We start from the raw sequence: 23,251 nt of genomic DNA on the forward strand, positions 1-23,251 counted from the left end.
TGATACCCCTACCATGGGAACCACTTCTCACCCCATTGAAATTGACCCTTTTGTAATGGATCATTTTTCACTTTGGAATGGTCTATATCCTTTTTCCATAGCTATTCTAAATTTTGTAATATTATACTCGCTATTTCCTCAATGTTCTCCCACTGATATCTACTTCACTTAGTCTAACATATTTCCCAGAACCAAGTTCAGCATTGCCACCTTCCTCATGGAGCCAAAAACATGCCGATTAAGAAAGTTGTCCTGAAAAACATCAGAATCTGCTCCCCCTCTTTGACCCTGATGTTATTGCTATCCCAGTCTATGCTTGGATAGTTAAGGTCCCCCATTATCACCACTCTAGTTTTTGTATATTTCTGCAATTTTCCTGCAAGTTTGTTCCTCAATGTCTTTCCCATTAGTCAGCAGGCAATATCACAAAAGGCAAGTTTGCTGGTAACGTTTGGGAAGGTTTAAACTTGCTTGCCAAGAGATAGGAAGCTTAGCGGAACAAAATGTAGAACTGGAAATAGACACTGAAAATTAGTGAGGGAGCTTGGAAGGCAGAGCAAACTAATTGTAAAAAAATAAACATTAAAGGAGTCTGGCTGTGCCTAATAGTACATTTGTAAATGCAAGGAGTTTAGTGACTATGGTTGATGTGCCGAAGGCACTGATAGACATGTGGAATTTTAATACTTTTCCAATTACTGAAACTTGATTTAATGAAGGGCGAGACTGACAGCTTAGCATTCCTAATTATTGGATTTTCTTACTTGGTGGAGAGGAGAATAAAAATGGAGGAGGGGGCAATATTGGAGTAAAGAAACAAATCAGCTGGGTGAACAAATTTAATGTTAGAAAGATCATCAAATGTGGCTATATGGATTGAACTAAAGAATAAAGTAGGGCAATCACACTGTGCTCCAGACAATCTGAGGAGAGCATGTTTCTGAAAAATGTAAAAACACCAGGCCAATAATACTGGGGAATTCCAATTCTTCTGATATTAACTGGAATATAGTCAGTGTTATGGGTTCAGAGGGTACAGAATTCCTAAATTCCATTCCGGAGAATCTTTTTAGCCAGTATGTAGCAAATCCAAAAGAGGGGGGCAATCCTGGATTTAGTTTAAAGGAATGAAGGAGTTAAAATTGGAGAACATTTTGTAGCAGTAATCATGTCAGTTGGAGTAAAGCTAATTTCACTTGACTGAGAGTGATTTAGCAAAAAATGGACTGGAAAAATCTACTCTCAGGGCAATGGGGAGGGGGTGGCATTTAAACATATTCCCACAAGAAGGGTGGGATCAGCAAATCTTGAGCCACCTGGATGGCAAGATGCAGAGAGCAACGGATAAGACAATAAAAGAGAAATTTATTTCAGATCCTGTGAACTTAATACTGCAGAAAGTTGGGAGAGTTGAGAAAATGTGACAGTGAGATTAAAGGGGAAATTAGGAAAGCAAAGATGCAATGAAAAAATACTGACCACTAAAATTAAAGAAAATCCAAAGTTGTTTTAAAAGTACAAAAAGAGCACAAGGATAACTCAGGAAAGAGTAGGAGTTGATGGGGGCCAAAATGATAACTGAACTGTGGAGGTGGATGATGTGGGCAGTGTACTGTTGATAAAAAAAGGAGAGAAAGGGATAAACCTCGCAATTACAGTTTAACTTTGGTAACAGGGAACTTATTGGAATTCATTCTGATAGCATGGAATTTTTGTGCCTGATTAATTAGAATGAATTTTTGAGGCAGTAACAAGGAAGAGGATCAATGAGGGCAGTGCATTTGATGTAGTCTACATAGATTTTAGCAAGACTTTTGATAAGGTCCTACATGGCAATGTAGTCTAAAATGTAAAAGCCCATGGGATCAAAGAGTGAGTGGCAAGCTGGATTGAAAATGTGCTCAGTGGCAGGAAGAATATTGATTGGCAGGTATCCACAGAGCTCAATTCTCGGTCCCTATTATTTTTCTTGTCATATTAACGATTGGGACTTAAATGTAGAATTTGCAAATGATACCTCTGAATGAAATGTGAAAATCTTAAGACTGTTGGAAGATACAGATGGTCTGGTTAGTTGGGGAGAAAAGTGGCAAATGGAATTTAATCCAGAGACTGTGAGACAATGCATTTGGGGAGGTGCAACAAGGCAAGAGGATCCTTTGTTTATTGAATGATTATGGAGGAACAGAGGAAACGTAGAGTGTGTATGCACAGATCATCGAGTAGGGAGGTTATGTTGGAACTGTATGCAACACTAGTTAGATCTTGGCTTGAGGACTGCATTCAATTTTGGTCACCACATTTCAGAAAGATGTGATTATACTGGAGACGATGCCTAAGAGATATATGAGGACGTTCCTATGATTGGTCTTTTGGTTTAAGAAATAAGAGTGCTGGAAATACTGAACAGGTCAGGAAGCATCTGTGGATAGAGGAACAAAGTTAATATGTCATGTCAGAGGCCTTTCAATTCTTGCTGAGTACTTCCAGCATTTTCTGTTGCTATTTCAGAAACCCAGCATCTGCAGTAATTTATTTCTTCTAATTATTAAGTAATGAGGAAAGATTGGAGAGGCTGGGGTAGCTTACTTTGGAAGAGGGGGGGCTGAGGGGAGATTTAATTCGGGTGTGTGAAATCACAAAGAGTCTAAATAGAGTAATAAGCACTATTTCCCTCAGCAGAAAAGTCAAAAACCAGGGGGTATAGATTTAAAGTAATTGATCAAAGTATTAGAAGGAAAATTTTTTTCACCCAGAGTGTGGTGGTGATTTGGAACTCACTGCCAAAAAGAATGGTAGAAGCAGAAGCCCCCATTATGGTTATGAGGTGCCTCGGTATGCACTTGAATTGTGTGACCTGCAGGACTATTGTCCTAAGGCTGGAGGGTGGGTTTGATATTTTTCAACTGACACAGACACAGTGGGCCAAAGGGCATCCCTCCGTGTTGGAAGTTTTCCATGATTCCAGATGTTCATAGTGAAGGGACTGGAACCCACAACTTAGTGACTTGGGACAAGGCTGTTCCCCACTCAGCCAGAGCTAACTTCATACATAACTTATCCAAACACATGCATATATGAATAATTCTCCATATGTACCTGAGTAGCTAGGATACTTCCAGAGTCATAGAGTGATACAGCATAGAAACAGGTCCCTTGTCCTATCAAGTCTACACCAACTATCAAGCACCCACTTATGCTAACACTATGCAAATACCATTTTATTCTCTCCACATTTCCATCAGCTCCCCTGAGACTTTATGACTCATGCACATACTCATTTACAGTGGCCAGTTAACTTACCAACCTGCATGTTTTTGGGATAGAGTGGAAACTGGAGCACCCAGAGGAATCCCATGTGGTCACAGGGAGAATGTGGAAACTCCACTCAGGCAACACTGGAAGTCAGTATTAAATCCAGGTCACTGGAGCTGTGAGATAGCAGCTCTACTGGTTGTGCCACTGTGCATCAAATCATTGACCTTGATCTCTTTTGACCAAACCAAAATCTTTCGACTTGCATGCTTCTGAACAAAATCACCGTAACTCATTTTGATATTGTTGTCTGAGTCATTTGTGGTTCATTTGGTAGCAATCATGTGTTCAAGTTTCACACCAGATATCTGAGCACAAAACCTAGACTGATAACCTGTGGAACTGCTCCACTGATGGAGGTGCCATCTTTCAGGTGTGCCACTAATCTGAGACTCAGTCTACCCTTTCAGATAGATATGGAAGATTCTTACTACTACTTTGAAGTACAGGAGAGTCATCCCTACTATTCTTGACCCAATGTTTGTTATCACAGAGATAAATTGTTAGGCATTAATCCATTAGTGCCTATGGGAGCTTGCTGTGGGTAAATTGGCTGCTGTCTTTACCGTATTAACATTCCTTTAGCTTTGGGACATCCTGAAGATTTAAGATGTTAAATAAATGCAAATTATTTGTATCTCTAGACCAGTAAGGTGACAACTCTGTGCATAATTTGCAGCCCAAATTGCTTTGGGTTGAATCCATATCATCAACAAGACAAATCTGCCGCCTCTCCCATTGCCTTGTTGCTTGGAAACAGGTTGAATTTTAGGGCTAAAAATATTTCCTTTGAAGTTTATTTTTAATGCAGGGAATGCCAATAATTCAGGTGCTCTTGAAACAGACTTCCACGTTTGGTACAATAATGTCTTTTTAAAAACAGCATTGATTTTGAGAATTTGAAAATGATGTGAATTTTCCTTTGTGTTGGGATTCTCAGCTTCCTGCCTTTTTAGTAGAAGTGAATACTCTGGTGACTGGCAACTCTGAAATCGGCAGAGGTCCCTCACCAAGCATATCACATTACAACCAATACATACTGTAGGTAGATGCGGAACTTAATTTACAGTATTCTTTAACATAGATTTCACACTGATGTATCTCAAAGGCAATTAGACATACAGGCACTCCACACTGAATACTCTTGGCACAGTTTCATTGTGTTTAGTCGAGCAAGTGTCTATGGCACTTTCTGACAGTTTGATGTGCCACAGACACTGTCTTTGCAATACACACCTGCAGATATTTAAGAATGTTTTTGTCCCAGTTCTATCAGCCAGGTTAATGACAACCCGAGGCAGCCCCACATAAACGGATGTGATGGGCACCTGAGACACATCAGCTTGACAGCAAAGGCAATCTGTGCCCCTGTTTCTGAACAGAATGAGAAGCATTTGCCTTTCAAAGACTAATCTCAAACGACAAAATACATTCTTCATTCAAGCACAGAATATGATGGACAGATTCAGTGGAATCTTAGTGGAGCAATTCACTTCCTGTTCACTCCTGTTGCATTAGTGCTTTACCGAAATTCCTTCTCAGTCAAGCCCACTTTGTAAATCTCTAATGTCTTGCACAAACTAACTCTTTCACCTCCACATCAAAGAACACCAAATCCACAGCCCATTCACTCCTGATACATCAACCATGTCTAGTTCTCCTCATCGGGTTAGGTTCTGTGCCAGCTGACTGGAATTACTAGAGCTTCACCAAATCGTGTGAAATTCCAATTTATTTCCCTTCATTCCCAGCACAGAGCTGCAGTGTAATCAAATTCCTACACCAATACCATAGTATTCAATCCTGATGCAACAGACTGCTTCAGTCTTACTGTGGATGATGAATTCAGAAATTTCACAATTAGGAAGAATACTGACAAAACATTTTAAAGATGGCAGATTGGTCACAACATTCCACTCTAAAATGCATTTAAAGCTCTAATGTCAACATGGCTTTATCAAGAATCCCATTATGTAAGTGTCCACATTGAGCAGCAATATCTTTTATACCTCTAGACGGTAGTATGATAGAGCTTGTCAGCGGTAAGCATTGCTAATGATAGTAACACCATTAGTAACACTAATGTGACCCCTTACCTCAGGAGCAAACCTGGAGAAATTGGTGCTCATTCAGAAATGAAGAATTCATGCCAGCACAGGTAGGGAACTCTGTGTTCTTTTTTTCTTTGACATGATATAATTAGGCACTATGAACTTTTAAAAAAAGAATCTGGAGCCTATTTAAATTAATAAAATTGCGATCTGTGTTTTGAGGAAACATTGGGACCTCTGCAGAGTCAGAGGAACCAGCAGCTCCTCATTGATAAAGCAGAGACTTTCTTCACTGTGATTCCCTTTCAAAACTCCAAAGTATTAACTGGGATTGCCTTCATGTAAAAGGCTGAGAGGAGGTGGAATTTTTGAGATATGTCCAGGAGAGCTTTTTGGCACAGTATGGAGATAGACTAATGAAGAAAGAAGCATTACTGGATATTATCTTTAGGAATGTAGCCGGTGAAGTGGAGGGAATGTCAGTGGGGGAGCATATTGGAGATAGTCGTTATAGAAAATTGCAATGGAGCAGGAATAAAGGTCTTAAAATGGAGGAAGGCTGATTTCATTAAAATAAGACAAGGCCTGGCAAAGGTAGACTGGAAGCATTTACTTGCATTTGCATCTGCATGGGAAGCATTCAAAGGAGAAATAATGAGAATTCAGGGCCAATGTGTTCCTGTAAGGGTGAAAGCCAAAGGTAACAAGTACAGGGAACCCGGCATGTCAAGTGATATTGACCACTGGATAAAGAGAAAAAAGGTAGCATATATCAGAAATAGGGAAATAAAAATGGGGAAGGCCCATCAAGAGTATAAAATGTGTACAGAGGCACTTATAAAGGAAATTAGAAGACAAAGAGGGGACATGAAATATTACTGGCAGACAAGATTAAGGCATTTTATGAATATATTAAGGGCAAAAAAAAAATAACTAGGGAAAGAGTAGGGCCATAAGGGACAACAGGAGCAACTTGTGCATGGAGCCAGAAGGTATAAGGAAGCTATTGGAGAGGATACTAAGGGATAGGATTCATGTGCATTTGGAAAGGCATGGCCTGCTTAGGGACAGTCAGCATGGCTTTGTGCGGGGCAGGTCATATCTTAAAAATTTGATTGAGTTTTTGAGGAGGAATTTGGAAGGCATTTGATAAGGTCCCTGATGGTAGGTTGATTCAGAAGATAAAGATGCATGGGATCCAGGGTAAATTGCAAGTTTGGATTCGGAACTGGCTTGCCCATAGAAGACAGAGAGTAGGGGTGGAAGGCTGTTATTCTGGCTGGAGGTCTGTGACCAGTGGTGTTCCACAAGGATCCATGCTGGGACCTCTGTTTGTTGTGGTATATATCAATGACTTGGATGAAAATGCAGATGGATGGATTATCAAGTTTGCAGATGGCACCAAAATTGGTGGTAGTGTGGACAATGTAAAAGATTGTCAAAGAATACAGCAGGATGTAGATCAGTTAGAGATATGGGCAGAGAAGTGGCAGATGAAGTTTAATTTGGGCAAGTGTGAGGTGAAAGTATGCAGTTAATGGCAGACCCCTCAATAGCATTGAGGTACAGAGGGATCTTGGGGTACCGATTAAGTGGATAAGGTGGTAAAGAAGGTGTATGAAATGCTTGCCTTCATTAGTAGGAGTGTTGAGTATCAGAGTAAGGAAGTCATGCTGCAGCTATATAAAACTTTAGTCAGACTGCACTTGGAGTATTGTGTGCAGTTCTAGTCACCCCATTATAGGAAAGATATGGAGACTGTAGAAAGGGTGCAGAAGAGGTTTACCAGGATGCTGCCTGGATTAGAGGGTATGAGCTATAAGGACAGGTTGGACAAACTTGGGTTGTTCTCCCTAGAGTTTTGGAGGCTGAGGGGAGACCTTATAGAGGTTTCTAAAATTATGAGAAACATAGATAGGGTAGACAGTCAGAATCTTTTTCCCAGGGTAGAAATGTCAAACATCAGAGGACATGCTTTTAAGGTTAGAGGGGAGGAAATTTAAATGTGACGTGAGGGGCATGTTTTTTAGACAGAGAGTGGTAGGTGCATGGAATGGGTTACCAGGGGTAGTAGTGGAAGCAGGCAGTTTGATGGAGATTAATAGACATAAACTTTTAGATAGACACATGAATATGAAGGGAATGGAGGGATATGGATGACAAACAGGAAGAGGACATTCAGTATAAATTGGCATAAAGATCAGCACAACATCATGGGCTGAATGGCCTGTTCAGTGCTGTACTGTTGTATGTTCTATATACAGGTGAGCTCCTAAATAAATACTTTTCATTGGTATTCATAAAGGAAACAGACTTTGTCGTTGGAGAACTCAGTGAAGTGCAAAGTGAAATTCTAATGCAAGTCTCCATAAACACAGATTGCCTTCATTGGTCAGGACATATAGTATAAAGGATGGCAAGTCATGTTGCAGCTGTATAAAAGTTTGGCTAGACCACATTTGGAGTATTGTGTGGAGATCTAGTCACCACACTATAGGAATGATATGGAGGTTTATCAGGATTTTTCCTGGATTAAGTGTACAAGGAGAAAACATAGAACATAAAAGAGTACAGACACAGAAACGGCCCTTTGGCTCATGGTGCCTGTGCCAATCATGAGGCCAATTTAAGCTGCCCATCCGCCTGTACATGGTCTGTATCCCTCAATTCATGGCCTGTTCATGTCCCTGTCTAAATGCTTCTTAAACTTTGCTATTGTAACTGCTTCCACTTCCTCTGGCAAAACAATCCAGGATACCAAACTCTGTAAAAAAAACTTGCCACATAAATCTCCTTTAAACCTTCTCCCTCTCATCTTAAAGCCATGCCCTCTGGTATTTGACATTTCCACCCTGAGAAAAAGACTCTGACTCTATAGCCTGTCCGTGCTTCTCACAATTTTATATACTTCAATCAGGTTGTCCGTTAGCCTCTAACGCACCAGAGAAAACAATTCAAGTTTGTCCAATTTCTCCTTATAACTAATATTCTCTAATCTAGGCAACATCCTCATGAACCTCTTCTACGCCCTCTCCAAAGCCTCCACATCCTTCCTGTAATGCAGCAGGCAGAACCGCATGCAATACTCCAAGTATAGCCTGACCAAAATTTTATATAGGTGCAACATGACTTCCCAACATTTATATTCGACAACCCAACCAATGGAGACAAGTATGCCATCCACCTTCTTTACCAGCCCATCTACTTGTGTTGCCACTCTCAGAGAGCTCTGGACTGGTACCTCAAGATCACTCTATACATCAATATTCCTAAGGATTCTGCCATTTATTGAATACTTTTTTCTTAACTTTGACCTCCCAAAATGTAACGCTTCACACTTGTCTGGATTAAACTCCATCTGCCATTTCTCTGCCCACATTTCCAACCGGTCTATATCATGCTGAATCTTTAGACAACCTTCCTCACTATCCACAACTCAACCAATTTTTGTGTTGTCAGCAAACTTACTAATCAGCCCACCTTCATTTTGTCCAAATCATTTATATAGATCACAAACAACAGAATTCCTAGCACTGATCCTTGTGGAACACCATTGGTCACAGACCTCTAGTCAGAATAACATCCCTCCACCACTACCCGTTTGTCTTCTGTGGCGAAGTCAGTTTTGAAAGCTTTCTCTATCAAGTCTCCATAGATCCCTTGTGCTTTAATCTTCTGGCTCAGACTACCACGAGAGACCTCATCAAAGCTTTTCCATGTAGACAACATTCACTGCCCTCATCAATCATCTTTGTCACTTCCTCAAAAAACTCAATCGTTTGTGAGACATGACCTCCCCCGCACAAAGCCAAGCTCAGTATCCCTGATAAGTCGATGCTATTCCAGATGCAAGTACATCCTATCCCTAAGAATCTTTTCCAATAATTCTCTCTCTAACCTCTCTCTAACCGGCCTATAATTACCAACCGAAACTCTCTCTAATGGGCTATAATTTCCTGGTTTGCTGCTACTGATTTTTTCAAACAGAGGAACAGCTTTAGCTATTCTCCAATCCTCTGAGGTCTCGTCTGTGGTGAAAAGGGATAGAAAGATCTCTGTCAAGGCTCTAGCAATCTCTTCTCTTGCCTCTCTGAATAACCTGGGATAGATCCCATCAGGCCCTGGGGATTTAACTACATTAATGTTCTTCAAGAGCTCCAACATCTCCCCCTTGTTGACACCAACATGCCTTAGAGCCCTAGAATATCAGCATACTCCTCCCTGATCTCACTATCCTCCATTGGGGAATACCAATGCAAAGTATTTGTTTAGTACCTTGCCCATTTCCTCTGGCCCCAGGATAAATTTTCTCTTTTCTTCTTGAATGGTCCTTTTGTTTATAAAATGGCTTGTGATTCTCTTTACTTCAAATCAACAAGCACATTTCATGTCTCCTTTTATCCCTCCTGCTCCCCTGTTTAAGTTCTCTTCTGCTTCCTTTATATTCATCAAAGGCCCTGACCAATTTCAGTTTCCTAAACCTTACATATGCTTCATTTTTATTTTTGACTAAAGGGAGTTTTTTTTCATTTTATTACTCATTCAAGGGATGTGGGCTTTGCAGCTTGAGCCAGCATTTAATTGCATATCCCTAATTGCCCTTGGGAAGGTGGTGGTGAGCTGCCTTCTTGAACTGTTGCAGTCCTTGAGGTGTTGGTACAAAGCTGTGAGGGAGAGAATTTCAGGATTTTGACCCAGTGATGATGAAGGAACTGTGATATATTTTGAAGTCAGGATGGTGTATTTTCATGCTTTCTCTGCCCTTGTACTTTTAGCAGGTAGAGATTGTGGGTTTTGAAAGTGCTGTCTAAGGTGAAGTGGCAGTCAGGGAGCATTTTGGCTCTGGTGATCATAATTCTATTAGTTTCAAGATAATGATGGAAAAGGATAGAACAGATCCACAGGTTAGGGTCCTAAACTGGAGCAGGGCTAATTTTGGGGGAATTAGGCAGGATCTAGCAGAGGACGATTGGGTGAGCCTGTTTGAAGGCAAAGGAATGAATGGCAAGTGGGAGGCTTTTGAGAGTGAGATATCAGGAGTCTAGGAGCAGCATGTTCCTGTTAGGGTGAAGTGTAAACCTGGCAAGTTAAAGGAACCTTGGCTGATGAGAGGTATTGAAGCTCTGGTCAAGGAAAAGAAGGAAGCATATACTGTGTTTAGGAGGTCGGGGACGAGTGAATCCCTTGATGACTATAAAAAGATTAAGAATACTCTTAAGATGGAGCTGGCAGGTAAAGTTAAAGAAAATCTCAAGAGGTACTCTAGATATAATAAGAGTAAAAGGGTGGCTCGGGAGAGAGTAGGTCCCTTTGGAGATCTGAAGGGCCATCTATGTCTTGAACCACAAGAGACGGGTGAGATTTTTATAACAGATATTTCTCCTTGATGTTTATGGAGGGGAAAATCCTGGCTGCTCAAGAGATAAGGGAAACAGGTAGAGATGTTTTAGAAAACATTCATATTACCAGGGAGGAGGTATTTGCGGCCTTACAGCACATTAAGATGGATAAATCCACAGGGCCTGACCAAGTGCATCCTTGGACTTTGTGGGAGGCTAGAGGAGAAATTGCAGGGGCCCTTGCGAAGATGTTTACTTCATCGTTAGCCACTGGTGAAGTATCTGAAGAGTGGAAAGTGGCTAATGTTGTTACGTTGTTTAAGGAGGGTAGCAAGAACAAGCCAGGGAACTACAGGCTTACGTCAGTAGTGGGGAAATTACTGGAGGGAATTCTGAGGGACAGGAGCTACTAGCATTTGGATAGACAGAGTCCAATTAGGAAGAGTCAGCATGGCTCTGTGCGTGGAAAGTCGTGCTGGATGAACCTTTTATAGTTTTTTGAAAAGGTAACCAAAAAGGTAGATGGACGTTGTCTATTTGGACTTGAGCAAGGCCTTCAACATGGTTCCGCATGGTAGGCTGGTCTGAAAGGTTAGGTCCCATGGAATCCAGGGAGAGCTAGTTAGGTGGATTCAAAACTGGCTCAGGGATAGGAAGCAGAGGGTGGTGGTTGAAGGTTGTTTCTCGGAATGGAGGCTGGTGTCTAGTGGTGTACCGCGGGGGTCAGTGTTGGGACCCTTGCTTTTTGTTATTTATAGAAATGATTTGGATGCGAATGCACAAGGCTTGATCAGTAAATTGAGGATGACACAAAATTAGAAGGCGTTGTTGATAGTGAAGATTATTGTAGATTACGGGGGGATCTTGATCAGTTAGGGAAGTGGGCTGAGAAGTGGTTAATGGATGTCCTTACAGGTAAGTGTGAGGTGATGCACTTTGGATGTATACTATGAATGGTAGGGCACTAGGGAGTGTAATGGAACAGAGGGACCTAGGGGTACAAGTGCAGAGTTTGTCGTAAGTGGTGTCACAGATAGACAGGGTGGTGAAAAGGGTGTTTAGCATGCTGGCCTTCATCAGTCAGTGCACTGAGTATAGGAGCTGGGACATTACGTTGCAGTTGTATAAGTCGTTGGTGAGGTCGCACTTGGTGAGGAGTATTGTATATAGTCATGGTCACCCTGTTAAAGGAAAGATGTGGTTAAACTGGAAAGAGTGCAGAAAAGATTTATGAGGATGGTGCCAGGACTGGAGGGCCTGAGTTATAGGGAGAGGTTGGCCAGGTTCGGTCTTTATTCCTTGGAATGTAGGAGAATGAGGGTTGACCTTATAGAAATGTTTAAAATTATGAGAGGCATAGCTGAGGTGGATGGTAACAGTTATTTCCCCAGGGTCCAAAACTAGGGGGCATAGATTTAGGGTGAGAGGGGAAAGATTTAGAAGGGACCTGAGAGGCAACCTTTTCACACAGAGGGTGATGAATATATGGAATGAGCTGCCAGAAGAAGTGGTTGAGGCAGGTACAATAGCACCATTTAAGAAGCACTTGGATAGTTACACGGAGGGGCGGGTCTTAGAGGGATATGGGCCGAATGTAGCAAATTGGGACTAGATGGGTGGGCACCGTGGTCGACATGGACTTGTTGGGCGGACGGGCCTGAATCCATGTTGTAGTACACTGTGACTATGACTCTATGACTCTTGGTGAATTCCTGCAATGCATCCCGTAGATGGTACAAACTACTGTTACTGTGCATTGGTGGTGGAGTGTATGAATCGTTGTGGGTTGGGTGCCTATCAGGCTGGTTGTTATGTCCCATATGGTGATGTGGTTCTTGAGTGTTGTTGAAGCTCCACTCATCCAGGCAAGTGAAGAGTATTCCATCACACTCCTGATTTGTAGATTTGAGGATTTAGGAGGTATGTTGCTTATTGCAGGATTCCTTGCTACTGACCTGCTCTTGAAGCCAAATTGTGTGTATGGCTACTCAAGTTCAGTTTCTGGTCAATGGTAAACCCCTGGATATTGATAGTGGGGGATTCAGTATTGGTAATGCCATTGATTGTCAGGGGTGAAAGTTGGATTTTCTTTTGTTAAATATTGCCATTGCTTGGCACTTTTTTTGCGCAAATGTTACTTACAGTCATAGAGTCATACAGCCCTTCAGTCCATCTGGTCAAAGCCAACCAAGATGCCCATCCAAGCTAGTCCCATTTGCCCGCATTTGGCCCAGAACCTTCAAAACCTTTCCTATCTGTGTACCTGTCCAACTGTCTTATAGAAGTTGTTATTGTACCTGCCTCAACTGCTTTGTCTGGCAGTTCGCTCCATATACGCACCACCCTCTTTGTAAAATAGTTGCCCCTCCAGTCCCATTTAAATCATTCCCCTCTCACCTTAAACCTATGCCCTCTAGTTCCTTATTCCCCAACCCTGAGAAAAAGACTGAGTGCATTCACCTTGTCTATGTCCCTCATGCACCTCTAGGAGATCACCTCCCAGTCTCCTACATTCCAAGAAGAAGTCCTAGCCTGTCCAACCTCTCCATTTTACTCTATCCCTCAAGTCTTGGCAACATCCTTGTAGATCTTTATTGCACTCTTTCTGGTTTTATAACATCTTTCCCAGAGCGGGGTGACCAAAACTGAACACAATAATCCAAGTGTGGCCTCATCAGCGTCTTGTACAATTGCATGATAACCTCCCAACTTCTATACTCAATGCCCTGACTGAATGCCAAAAGCCTTCTTCACCACCCTGTCTACCTGTGACTCCACTTTCAGTGAACCATGAACCTGAATTCCAAAGTCCCTCTGTTCTACAGCACTCCCCAGGGCCCTACTGTTCACTGTCAAAGTCCTACTTGATTTGACTTTCCAAAATGCAACACCTCATACTTATCGGAATTAACTCCATTTGCCATTCCTCGGCCCGCTTACCCATCTGATCAAGATCCCTTTGTAATTTTTGATAACCATCTTCACTGTCAACAATACCACCTATTTTAGTGTCATCTGCAAACTTACTAACCATGCCTTGTACATTCTTATCCAAATCATTGATATAGATGACAAACAACAATGAGCCCAGAACCAACCCTTGAGGCACAGCATTAGTCATTGGCCTCCTGTCTGAGGAACAGCATTACACCATCACCATCTGCTTCCTACCATCAAGCCATATTGTATCCAATTAGCTAGCTCTCCCTGGATCCCATGCGACCTAACCTTCCGAAGCAGCCTACCATGTAAAATCTCATCAGAAGCCTCACTGAAGTCCACATGGACCACACCCTGCCCTCATCAGACTTCTTGGTCACATTATCAAAAAACTCAATCAAGTTCGTAAGACGTGATCTCCCATGCACAAAGATGTGCTGACCAGCCCTAATCAACCCCCGTCTTTCCAGATACATGTATATCTTATCCCTCAGAATCCTCTCCAGTAACTTACCTAGCACAGATGTTAGATCTACTGGTCTATAGTTCCCAGGTTTTTCTTTGCTGCCGCTCCTAAATAAAGGCATAACATTCACTAGTCTCCCTTCTACCGGCACCTCACCCGTGGCTAACGATGATGCAAATATCTCAGCCAGAGCTCCCGCAATTTCTTCTCATGCCTCCCACAGTGTTCTTGGATATACTTGGTCAGGCCCTGGAGATTTGTCTCCCTTCATACATTTTAGGACTTCCAGCACCTCTTCTCCTGTAATATGGACTATCCCCAAGACAATACCAATACCAATACCAATACCATTAACTTTCCCTAGTTCCGTAATCTTTATGACTTTCTCCACAGTAAAAACAGAGGAGAAATATTCATTAAGGACCTCACCCATCTCCTGCGGCTCCACACATAGATGTTCACTTTGGTCTTTCACGGACTCCATTCTCTCTCCAGTTATACTTCTTCCATTAATATACTCATAAAATCTCTTCGGAATTTCCTTAATCTTCTCTGTCCAAAGCTAACTCATGCTCCCTTTTTGCCCACTTGATTTCCTTCTTGAGTGCACTCCTGCATCTCCTGTACTCCTCCAGGGATTCACTTGATCCCGCTGCCTGTACTGGACCCATGCCCCCTTTTTCCTGGCCAGAACCTCAATATCTCTTGTTATCCAGGGTTCCCTCCTGCTGCCAGCCTTGTGCTTTACTCTAACAGGAGCTCTCACTATCTCACTTTTAAAAGCCTCCCACTTGCCTGTGGTCCCTTTGCCCACAAACAACCTACTCCAGTCAACCTTTGCAAGCTCCTGTCTACTACTGTCAAAATTCACCTTGCCCCAATTTAGCACTTGAACCTGTGAACCGGTTCTGTCACTTTCCATAACTATTTTAAAATTAATAGAACTATGGTCACTGGTTCCAAAGTGCTCCCCCACTGTCACCTCAGTTATATGCTCTGCCCTATTACCCAAGAGTAGGTTGAGCTTTGCCCTCTCCCTAGTAGGGTCCTCTATATATTGCCTGGGAAACTTGCCTGAACACACTTAACAAATTCCACCCCATCTAAGCCCTTAACAGAATGGCAGCCCCAGTCTACATTAGGAAAGTTAAAATTCCCTGCGATGACAACCTGTTATTCTAACGACTCTCCTCAATCTCCCTGAATATTTGTTCCCATAATTCCCTTTGACCATTTGGGGGCCTATTGTACAGTTCCAGCAATGTGATCATCCCCTTCTTACTTCTCAGCTCCACCCATAAAGCCTCACTGCATTATCCTCAGTAATTTCAACTCTGACTACTACCATGATATTCCCCTTTGAAACTCCTCCTCCTCCCTTTCCTCCACTTCTATCCCACCTAAAGCACCTGTACCCCAGAACATTAAGCTGCCAGTCCTGTCACTCCCTTAGCCATGTTTCCGTAATGGCAATAACATCCCAGTCCCTGAGTTCAGCCACCTTACCTGTCACCTGTCAGATCTCTTGCATTGAAATAAATGCAATTTAACCAATAGACTTTCCTTGCTCCCTGCTGTGCTCCTGCCTGTTCTGTCCATTCAACTTGCTGTCGCTGACTTCTGCATCACTTTCCAGCCTCTCATTTGCCTCCCTGCTGCTTAGGATCCCACCTCCATGCCAATCTAGTTTTCAACCCTCCCAAGCGACATTAGCAAATCTGCTTGCCAGGATATCGGTCCCCCTCCAGTTCAGGTGCAGCCCATCCATCTTGTACAGGTGACCTCTGCTCCTTTGCCACTTATCAGCCCGAGCCTGGATATTGACGAGATCAAGCTGCACTTCGACGTTGACTGTTTCATTATCTGAGGAGTCACGAATGGTGCTGCACATTGTGCAATCATCAGCAAACATTCTTCCTTCTGACCTAATGATTGAAGGAAGGTCATTGAAAAGCAGCTGAAGATAATTGGGCCTAGGACATTATCCTAAGAGATGTCCTCTTGCTGAGGTGATTGACCTCTAACCACCACAGCCATCTTCAAATATTCAAGGACATAGGTTTTAAGGTGAGAGGGGTTAAGTTCAAAGGAGAGGTGCAAGTTTTTTTATGATATGATAGCAATATCTAAGAGGTATTTAGACAGTCACATGAACAGGCAGGGAATAGAGGGATACAGACCATATGCAGGTAGATGGGATTAGTTTAGATTGGCATCATGGGTGGCACAGACCTGATGGGCTGAAGGGTCTGTTCCCATGCTATACTGTTCTATGTTCTATGACACAAAGAATGGTGAAATTCTCCATAGTGCAGAGGGTAGTGTAAGTCTATAGGGTGATATTAATGTGTTGGTGAAATGCACTGAGAAATGGCAAGTGGAGTTTAATCTTCATAAATGTGAAGTGATGCATTTTGGGAGTACTACTGAGGCTAGAACATACACTATGAGTAGTAGGGTCCTATGGAGTATTGAGAAACAGAGAGATCTCAGTGTTCAAGTCCAAAGATCCTTGCAAGTGGCATCACAGGTAGATAACATAATTAAGAAGGCATATGGGATGCTGGCCTTCATTAATTGGGGCATTGAATACAAGAGCAGGGAGGTTATGCTTCAACTTTATAAAACATTGGTCAGATCTCAGCTGGAGTACTGCGTGCATTTCTGGTCACTGCACTATAGAAAGGATGTGATTGCACTGGAGAGGGTGCAGAGGAGATTCATTAGGATGTTGCCTGGATGGAATGTTTCAGTTATGAGGAGAGACTGGAGAGGCTGGGTCTGTTTTCCCTGGAGTGGAGTGGACTGCAAGAATCTTCTCCCCATGTCAGAAGTAGATAAATCTAGAGGGCATAGATGTAGGGTAAGGGGGAAGAGATTTAGAGGGGGTCTGAGGGGGAAGTTTTTTCACTCCAAGAGTGGTGAGTACCTGGAATACACTGCCTGAGAGAGTGGTGGAAGCAGGGTCACTGACAGCATTTAAGAAGTGTCTGGATAAGCACTTGAAAAGTCTAGGCATAGAAGGCTGCAGCCAAGTGCTAGAAGATGGGATTAATACATATGGGTGCCCACTGGTTGCTGTGGACCTAGTGGGCTGAATGGCCTGTTTCCCGGCTGTATGACTGAATAACTTTATGAAAACTCTATTCACATGCTGAGATACAATTTTAATCATTAAGCAGTACCCCCTGACGCCTCCCTGAGTTATCTAACTACCCTTCACTAACTGAGATAGCTTTTCCTAGCCTAACCTCTCTCCTACCCACCACCATCCATTTCACCTTCTCAGTACTCATTTCCCCTCCTCTGCTCAGTCCTTTCCTGTCCTGCCCCTCCTGCTCTCTTTAGTACCCAGCCCATCCTCCTTTTCCTCCCCTCTCTCCGCCTTAAACCAGTTATATCCCCTCATTCAACTAAAGGTACCACTTGGTCCAATCTACTCTTATGTAATACCACGGATGTTCCAAATATTTCAGCTCCTTTGCCCCCATAGACCAATTTCCAACCAATTTCAGCATTAATGTCACAACACGCCTGTTCTTCCCTGTATCATTGGACTGTATCATGCTGGACCCTTCCTGTGGCTTGCATCCTCTCTGCACCCCCCAAACCTGCGGTTGCACTTACCTTTTGCAACTGCACTACCTTTAATGTCTTCCCAGCATTGCCGTTATGGTCCTTCCTGTGAGTAGTAGTGAGTAGCCAGTGGCTCTTCTCTGCACACCTCCTCTGAAGCCCTGCCCCATACCTCTCTGGGTTCTTGTCCCATACCCCTCAGAGTTCCTGCCCCATACCAATCAGAGTTCGTGCCCCAAACCCCTCAGACCCTGCCCCATACCTCTCAGGGTCCTTGCCCCATACTGCTCAGTGTCCTTGCCCCATACCCCTCAGAGTCCCTGCTCCATACTGCTCAGGGTCCTTGCCCCATACCTCTCAGGGTCCTTGCCCCATACCCCTCACAGTCCCTGCCCCATACCTCTCAGTGGCCTCACTCCAGACTTTTCAGAGGCCCAAACCAGACCCTTCAGTAGCCTTGTCCCAGAACCTTTGGAGACCCTGTCCCAGACCTTTCAGAAGCTCCACTCCAGACCCCTCTGAGGCCCCCCTCCAGACCATCAATGGGACAGCTGTCAGCTCTCAGAGATGTTTAGTAACAGTTGAAAAATATTTAAATAATTTTTTAAAAATCAAAATAGTTAATAAAATATACAAAATGATATCAAAGCCATATTAAATGAATGAACTGAATGTTATGTACTTTAAATGAAATGTGAATATTAATTAAAATAACATAAAAATACCAAACCATTTACCTTCCCTTATCTTTGTAGGGGCCATGCTCCATATGTGAGCTGTGGCTGTGTAAGGCTGAGGCGTCCCTTGGCTTTGGCCCCCCCCGTACAGATACCCTGGACTTAGTCCAGGTGGAGCTAGGGTTCAGTGTGTCCATATCTTATACTCAGGGCATAGAACTGTTAGCATGACCTGGCTCTATGTTTCAACTGAGTTGTAAAACAATTGATCAAGAGGCTGTGATTTTTAATATTCTCCTCTTTGAAGTGCAACCTTGATTAAAGCATTAAATTTCTTGGCAAAATAATTACCTGTGTAAGGATTCAATGCTATCTTTTATGTCCAAGGTTATATCTTAAAATGTTTGTTCTATTCAGTATATATTCTGATAAGAAATAGGTAAAATGGTGAATTTCTGAATTCTGTTTGATATTACTCTGCATAAATTTGCATAGCTGCATTACTTCCTCATTCTTAGAATGTAGCATCATTTTCTGAAGCGGCAAAGGGCATTAAGGGTTTAAAGAGTTAAAGTGAAGCAGCATTGAGCAGTTCAGAGCACCTGATGTAGTTCATGCCTGTGTAATTAAATAATTGTGGCACTGGTGTAGTTTACCATACATGGAAAGGTAAACGAGAGGCCATGCGGCCTGGTAGCACCTAGAGAGTTGGTGGTAAATCTGTTCCGGGGAGTTTGTTCTCATATTTTTGTGTACATCATTGGCTTTTGCTTCTATCAGAAGCTGTGACTCGCAACTCCCGCAGCATCTGCAGTAACGGTGGGGGGGTTGAAGCAATACTCAAACATGGAGGCTGAACCTATGCCTCAATGTAAAGTAAAGGGACTTTCCTGCGTAGCAAGCTCCGCTGCTCTGCATGGTAAGTGTCCTTTGTTCAAGTTCTGGGACTCAGTGCTCTCTTCGTCAGGCCAGACTAAGCGGGATTAAAATTTAACATCCAGGATACGTGGCTACTGATGTTGACTGCATCTTGTGTTGTCCCTGTAGAAATGTAGGCAAGGCCTTCATAAAAGAACCATCTGGATAAGAGGCACCATACTCTGGACAGAGGTGTGCAGTGATAATTTATTATGAATGAAGGCTGATATTGCAGAGATATCAAGATTGCATGAGCAGGGCGGCAGGTGGAAGCTTTGGATGGTTGCTAAAACAGAATAAAAAAGCCTCAAAGCTCTTGTAACTACAGAAGGAAACCATCACATTCTGTGGCCTCTTTCACTCAGTGGCTACAAGAAGGTTTTTTTTTCTGGGTCAGAGTGCTCACCAGTAATTGTGTGTTATGTTCTTAAAAGGCAATTTGTGCAGTCAGTCCTAATGCAATGAGTGCCACTGAGCACTTCGTTGAATTTTTTTTTGTTGAGATGATAACGTTTAGCAGTCTCATTTATTGCTTGGGCTTGACCTTAACACTGTAGCTTCTTTTATTTCAACTTATGTGAGTCATATAATCAGTGAAATAATAGACTGGTAAGTGCTCTGGTTTATTATTGCATAACCAGATAGCCACAGGGAGAGTGCAGGACCCTCTCAGCTCCATGTGCCATGAGGAGCTGGATATTGCCCTAAAATTCATGTGACCATAGAATTATATAAAACAGGAGGCTATTTGGCCATTTTGTCTGTGCTAGCTCCTTGAGGACACTGTCCTATTTTTAGTTACTCTTTTATCAGGATGTTCCAGCGTTAGTTGCCCTTCCCTAATTGCCTTTGAGAAGGTGGGGGTGAGCTGATTTCCTGAACAAGCCTTTCAAAACAATCCCTGGTCTTTCCCCACAGCCTACAAATTTTTCAACTTGAAGCAGGCTTCATTGCTAATGAGTTCCTGTATTCACCTGTACTGTCAGGGGAAAGGCTTTGCAGAGAAAATTGAAGAGCTGGTCAGCCTTGGTCACTTGTGAAACAAAGTCTTCAAGTAATGCTTTCAGGCACCTGGGGACTTCTGGTCTTGTTCTCAGCTCAGGAATGGTGTATGTCTATGGAGGAGAGAAAAGAACATTCAAAATAGTTCCCGGATATCTTCAACTTCCCTTAACTTCTTCTGTTTTAAGAACAGCAGCACCAGATTTTCCACCCAGTCTCTCCATGTAACATGTTGGTTGACAAAAGATATTAAGGGTCTGGGTCAGGAAAAAGGAGACATATGTCAGGTTAAGGCAGCGAAGATCAAACAAGTCTCTTGAGGAGTATAAGGGATGTAAGAGTACACTTAAGAAGGAAATTAGGAGGGCAAGAAGAGGCCATGAGATATCTTTAGCAGACAAGTTGAAGGAGAATCCTGAAAGATTCTTAAACTATATTAAGAGAAAAAGGGTAAGTTGGGAGAGAATTTGTCCCCTTAAGGATCAGTGTGGTGATCTCCATGTGGAATTACAGGAAGTGGGTGAGGTCTTAAATGATTACTTCTCGTCTGTATTTACCATGGAGAAGGACATGGAACCAGTGAGTTAAGGGGAGGGAGATATCCTGGAGCATATCAACATTACAGAGAAGGAGCTGTTTGGAGGTGTTGAAATGCATAAAGGTTGATAAATCCCTGGGGCCTGACTGGGTATATCCTAGGATGTTATGTAAGGAGGTTGCTGGGCCCTTGGCAGAGAATTTTCTATCTTTGTTAGCCACAGGAGAGATACCGGAAGATTGGAGAATGGCTAATGTTCTGCCTTCATTTATGAAAGGCAGTAGGGATAAGCCAGGGAACAACAGGCTGGTGAGCCTTACTTCAGCAGCGGGAAAGTTATTGGAAGGAATTCTGAGGGACAGGATTTATTTGCATTTAGAAAGGCAAAGACTGATTGGGGATGGTCAGCATTGCTTTATGCGTGGGAAATTGCATCTCATGAATTTTATCGAGTTTTCTAAGAGATGATGAAGGGGATTGATGAGGGCAGGGTGATAGATGTTGTCTACATGGACCTTCACAAGGCCTTTGACAAGATCCTGCATGGTAGACTAGTCTGGAATGTTAGAACACATGGGATCCAGGGTGAGTTAGCAAATTCGATACAAAATTGTCCAGGTGGTAAGAGGCAGAGGGTGGTAGTGGAGCATTGTTTTTCAGATCAAGGTCCCCTTATAATTTTTGATAACCATATGACAGCAATTAGTGCTGGGTCCTTTGTTGTGTTTCATATAGAACCATAGAACAATACAGCACAATACAGGCCCTTCGGCCCAACATGTTGTGCCGACCTTCAAACCACGCCTAAGACTATCTAACCCCTTAATCCCACATATCCCTCTATTTTAAATTCCTCCATATGCTTATCTAACAATGTCTTGAACTTGACCAATGTATCAGCCTCCACCACCACCCCAGGCAGCATATTCCATGCACCAACCACTCTCTGGGTGAAAAACCTCCCTCTGACATCTCCCTTGAACTTCCCACCCATTACCTTAAAGCCATGTCCTCTTGTTCTGAGCATTGGTGCCCTGGGAAAGAGGCGCTAACTGTCCACTCTATCTATTCCTCTTAATATCTTGTATACCTCTATCATGTCTCCCCTCATCCTCCTTCTCTCCAATGAGTAAAGCCCTAGCTCCTTTAGTCTCTCCTCATAATCCATACTCTCTAATCCAGGCAGCATCCTGGTAAATCTCGTCTGCACCCTTTCCGACATCTCCACGTCCTTCCTATAATGAGACGACCAGAACTGGACACAGTACTCGAAGTGTGGCCTAACCAGAGTTTTGTAAAGCTGCATCATGACTTCGCGGCTCTTAAACTTGATCCCACAACTTATGAAAGCTAACATCCCATAAGCTTTCTTAACTACCCTATCTACCTGTGAGGCGACTTTCAGTGATCTGTGGATATGGACCCCCAGATCCCTCTGCTCCTCCACACTACCCAGAATTCTGCCTTTTACCTTGTACTCTGCCTTGGAGTTTGTTCTTCCAAAGTGTACTACCTCACACTTCTCTGGATTGAACTCCATCTGCCACTTGTCAGCCCAGCTCTGCATCCTATCAATATCCCTCTGTAAGCTTCAACAGCCCTCCAAACTATCCATAACACCACCGATCTTTGTGCCATCTGCAAACTTGCTAATCCACCCTTCCACCCCCTCATCGAAGTCATTAATAAATATCACAAAAAGTAGAGGTCCCAGAACTGATCCCTGTGGGACACCACTAGTCACAGCCCTCCAATCCGAATGCACTCCCTCCACCACAACTCTCTGCTTTCTACAGGCAAGCCAATTCTGAATCCACACTGCCAAGCCTCCCTGGATCCCTTGGCATCTGACCTTCTGAAGAAGCCTACCATGCGGAACCTTATCAAACGCCTTACGAAAATCCACATTGACCACATCCACTACACCACCCTCATCAATCTTCCTGCTCACCTCCTCAAAGAACCCTATCAGGCTTGTGAGGTAAGATCTTTCCTTCACAAAGCCATGCTGGTTGTCCCTAATCAGTCCATGATTCCTTAAATGCTCATAGATCCTATCTCTTAGAATCCTTTCTTACAGCTTACCCACCACAGATGTAAGGCTCACTGGTCTGTCATTCCTTGGACTATCCCTACTACCTTCTTTGAATAAGGGGACAACATTTGTCACCCTCCAATCCTCCAGTACCATCCCCGTGGACAACAAGGACTCAAAGATCCTAACCAATGGTTCAGCAATCTCCTCCCTCACCTCACGAAGCAGCCTGGGGAATATTCTGTCAGGCCCCAGGGACTTATCTATCCTAATATTTTCTAACAACTCCAACACATCCTCTCTCTTGATATCTACATACTCTAGGACATTAGCCTTACCAACACTGTCCTCAGCATCATCAAGACCCCTCTCCTTGGTGAATACTGAAGAGAAG

General features: G+C 43.0%; 1 protein-coding gene across 3 annotated transcripts in view; it reads left to right on the forward strand.

Annotated features, from left to right (window-relative positions):
* Positions 1 to 23,251, forward strand: part of bnc2 (basonuclin 2) — a 550,218-nt gene that overhangs the window by 477,593 nt on the left and 49,374 nt on the right. For 2 of the 3 annotated variants that reach the window (XM_052020463.1, XM_052020461.1), the window contains exon 5: positions 5,417 to 5,473. The exons of the other annotated variant lie outside the window; for it this stretch is intronic. In XM_052020463.1, coding sequence (XP_051876423.1) covers positions 5,417 to 5,473 — 57 coding nt within the window. The remainder of the gene's footprint in view (positions 1 to 5,416; positions 5,474 to 23,251) is intronic. 3 annotated transcript variants of the gene reach the window in all.

Source organism: Pristis pectinata, chromosome 7 (assembly GCF_009764475.1).
Source record: "Pristis pectinata isolate sPriPec2 chromosome 7, sPriPec2.1.pri, whole genome shotgun sequence".
Classification (NCBI taxonomy): Eukaryota; Metazoa; Chordata; class Chondrichthyes; order Rhinopristiformes; family Pristidae; genus Pristis; species Pristis pectinata.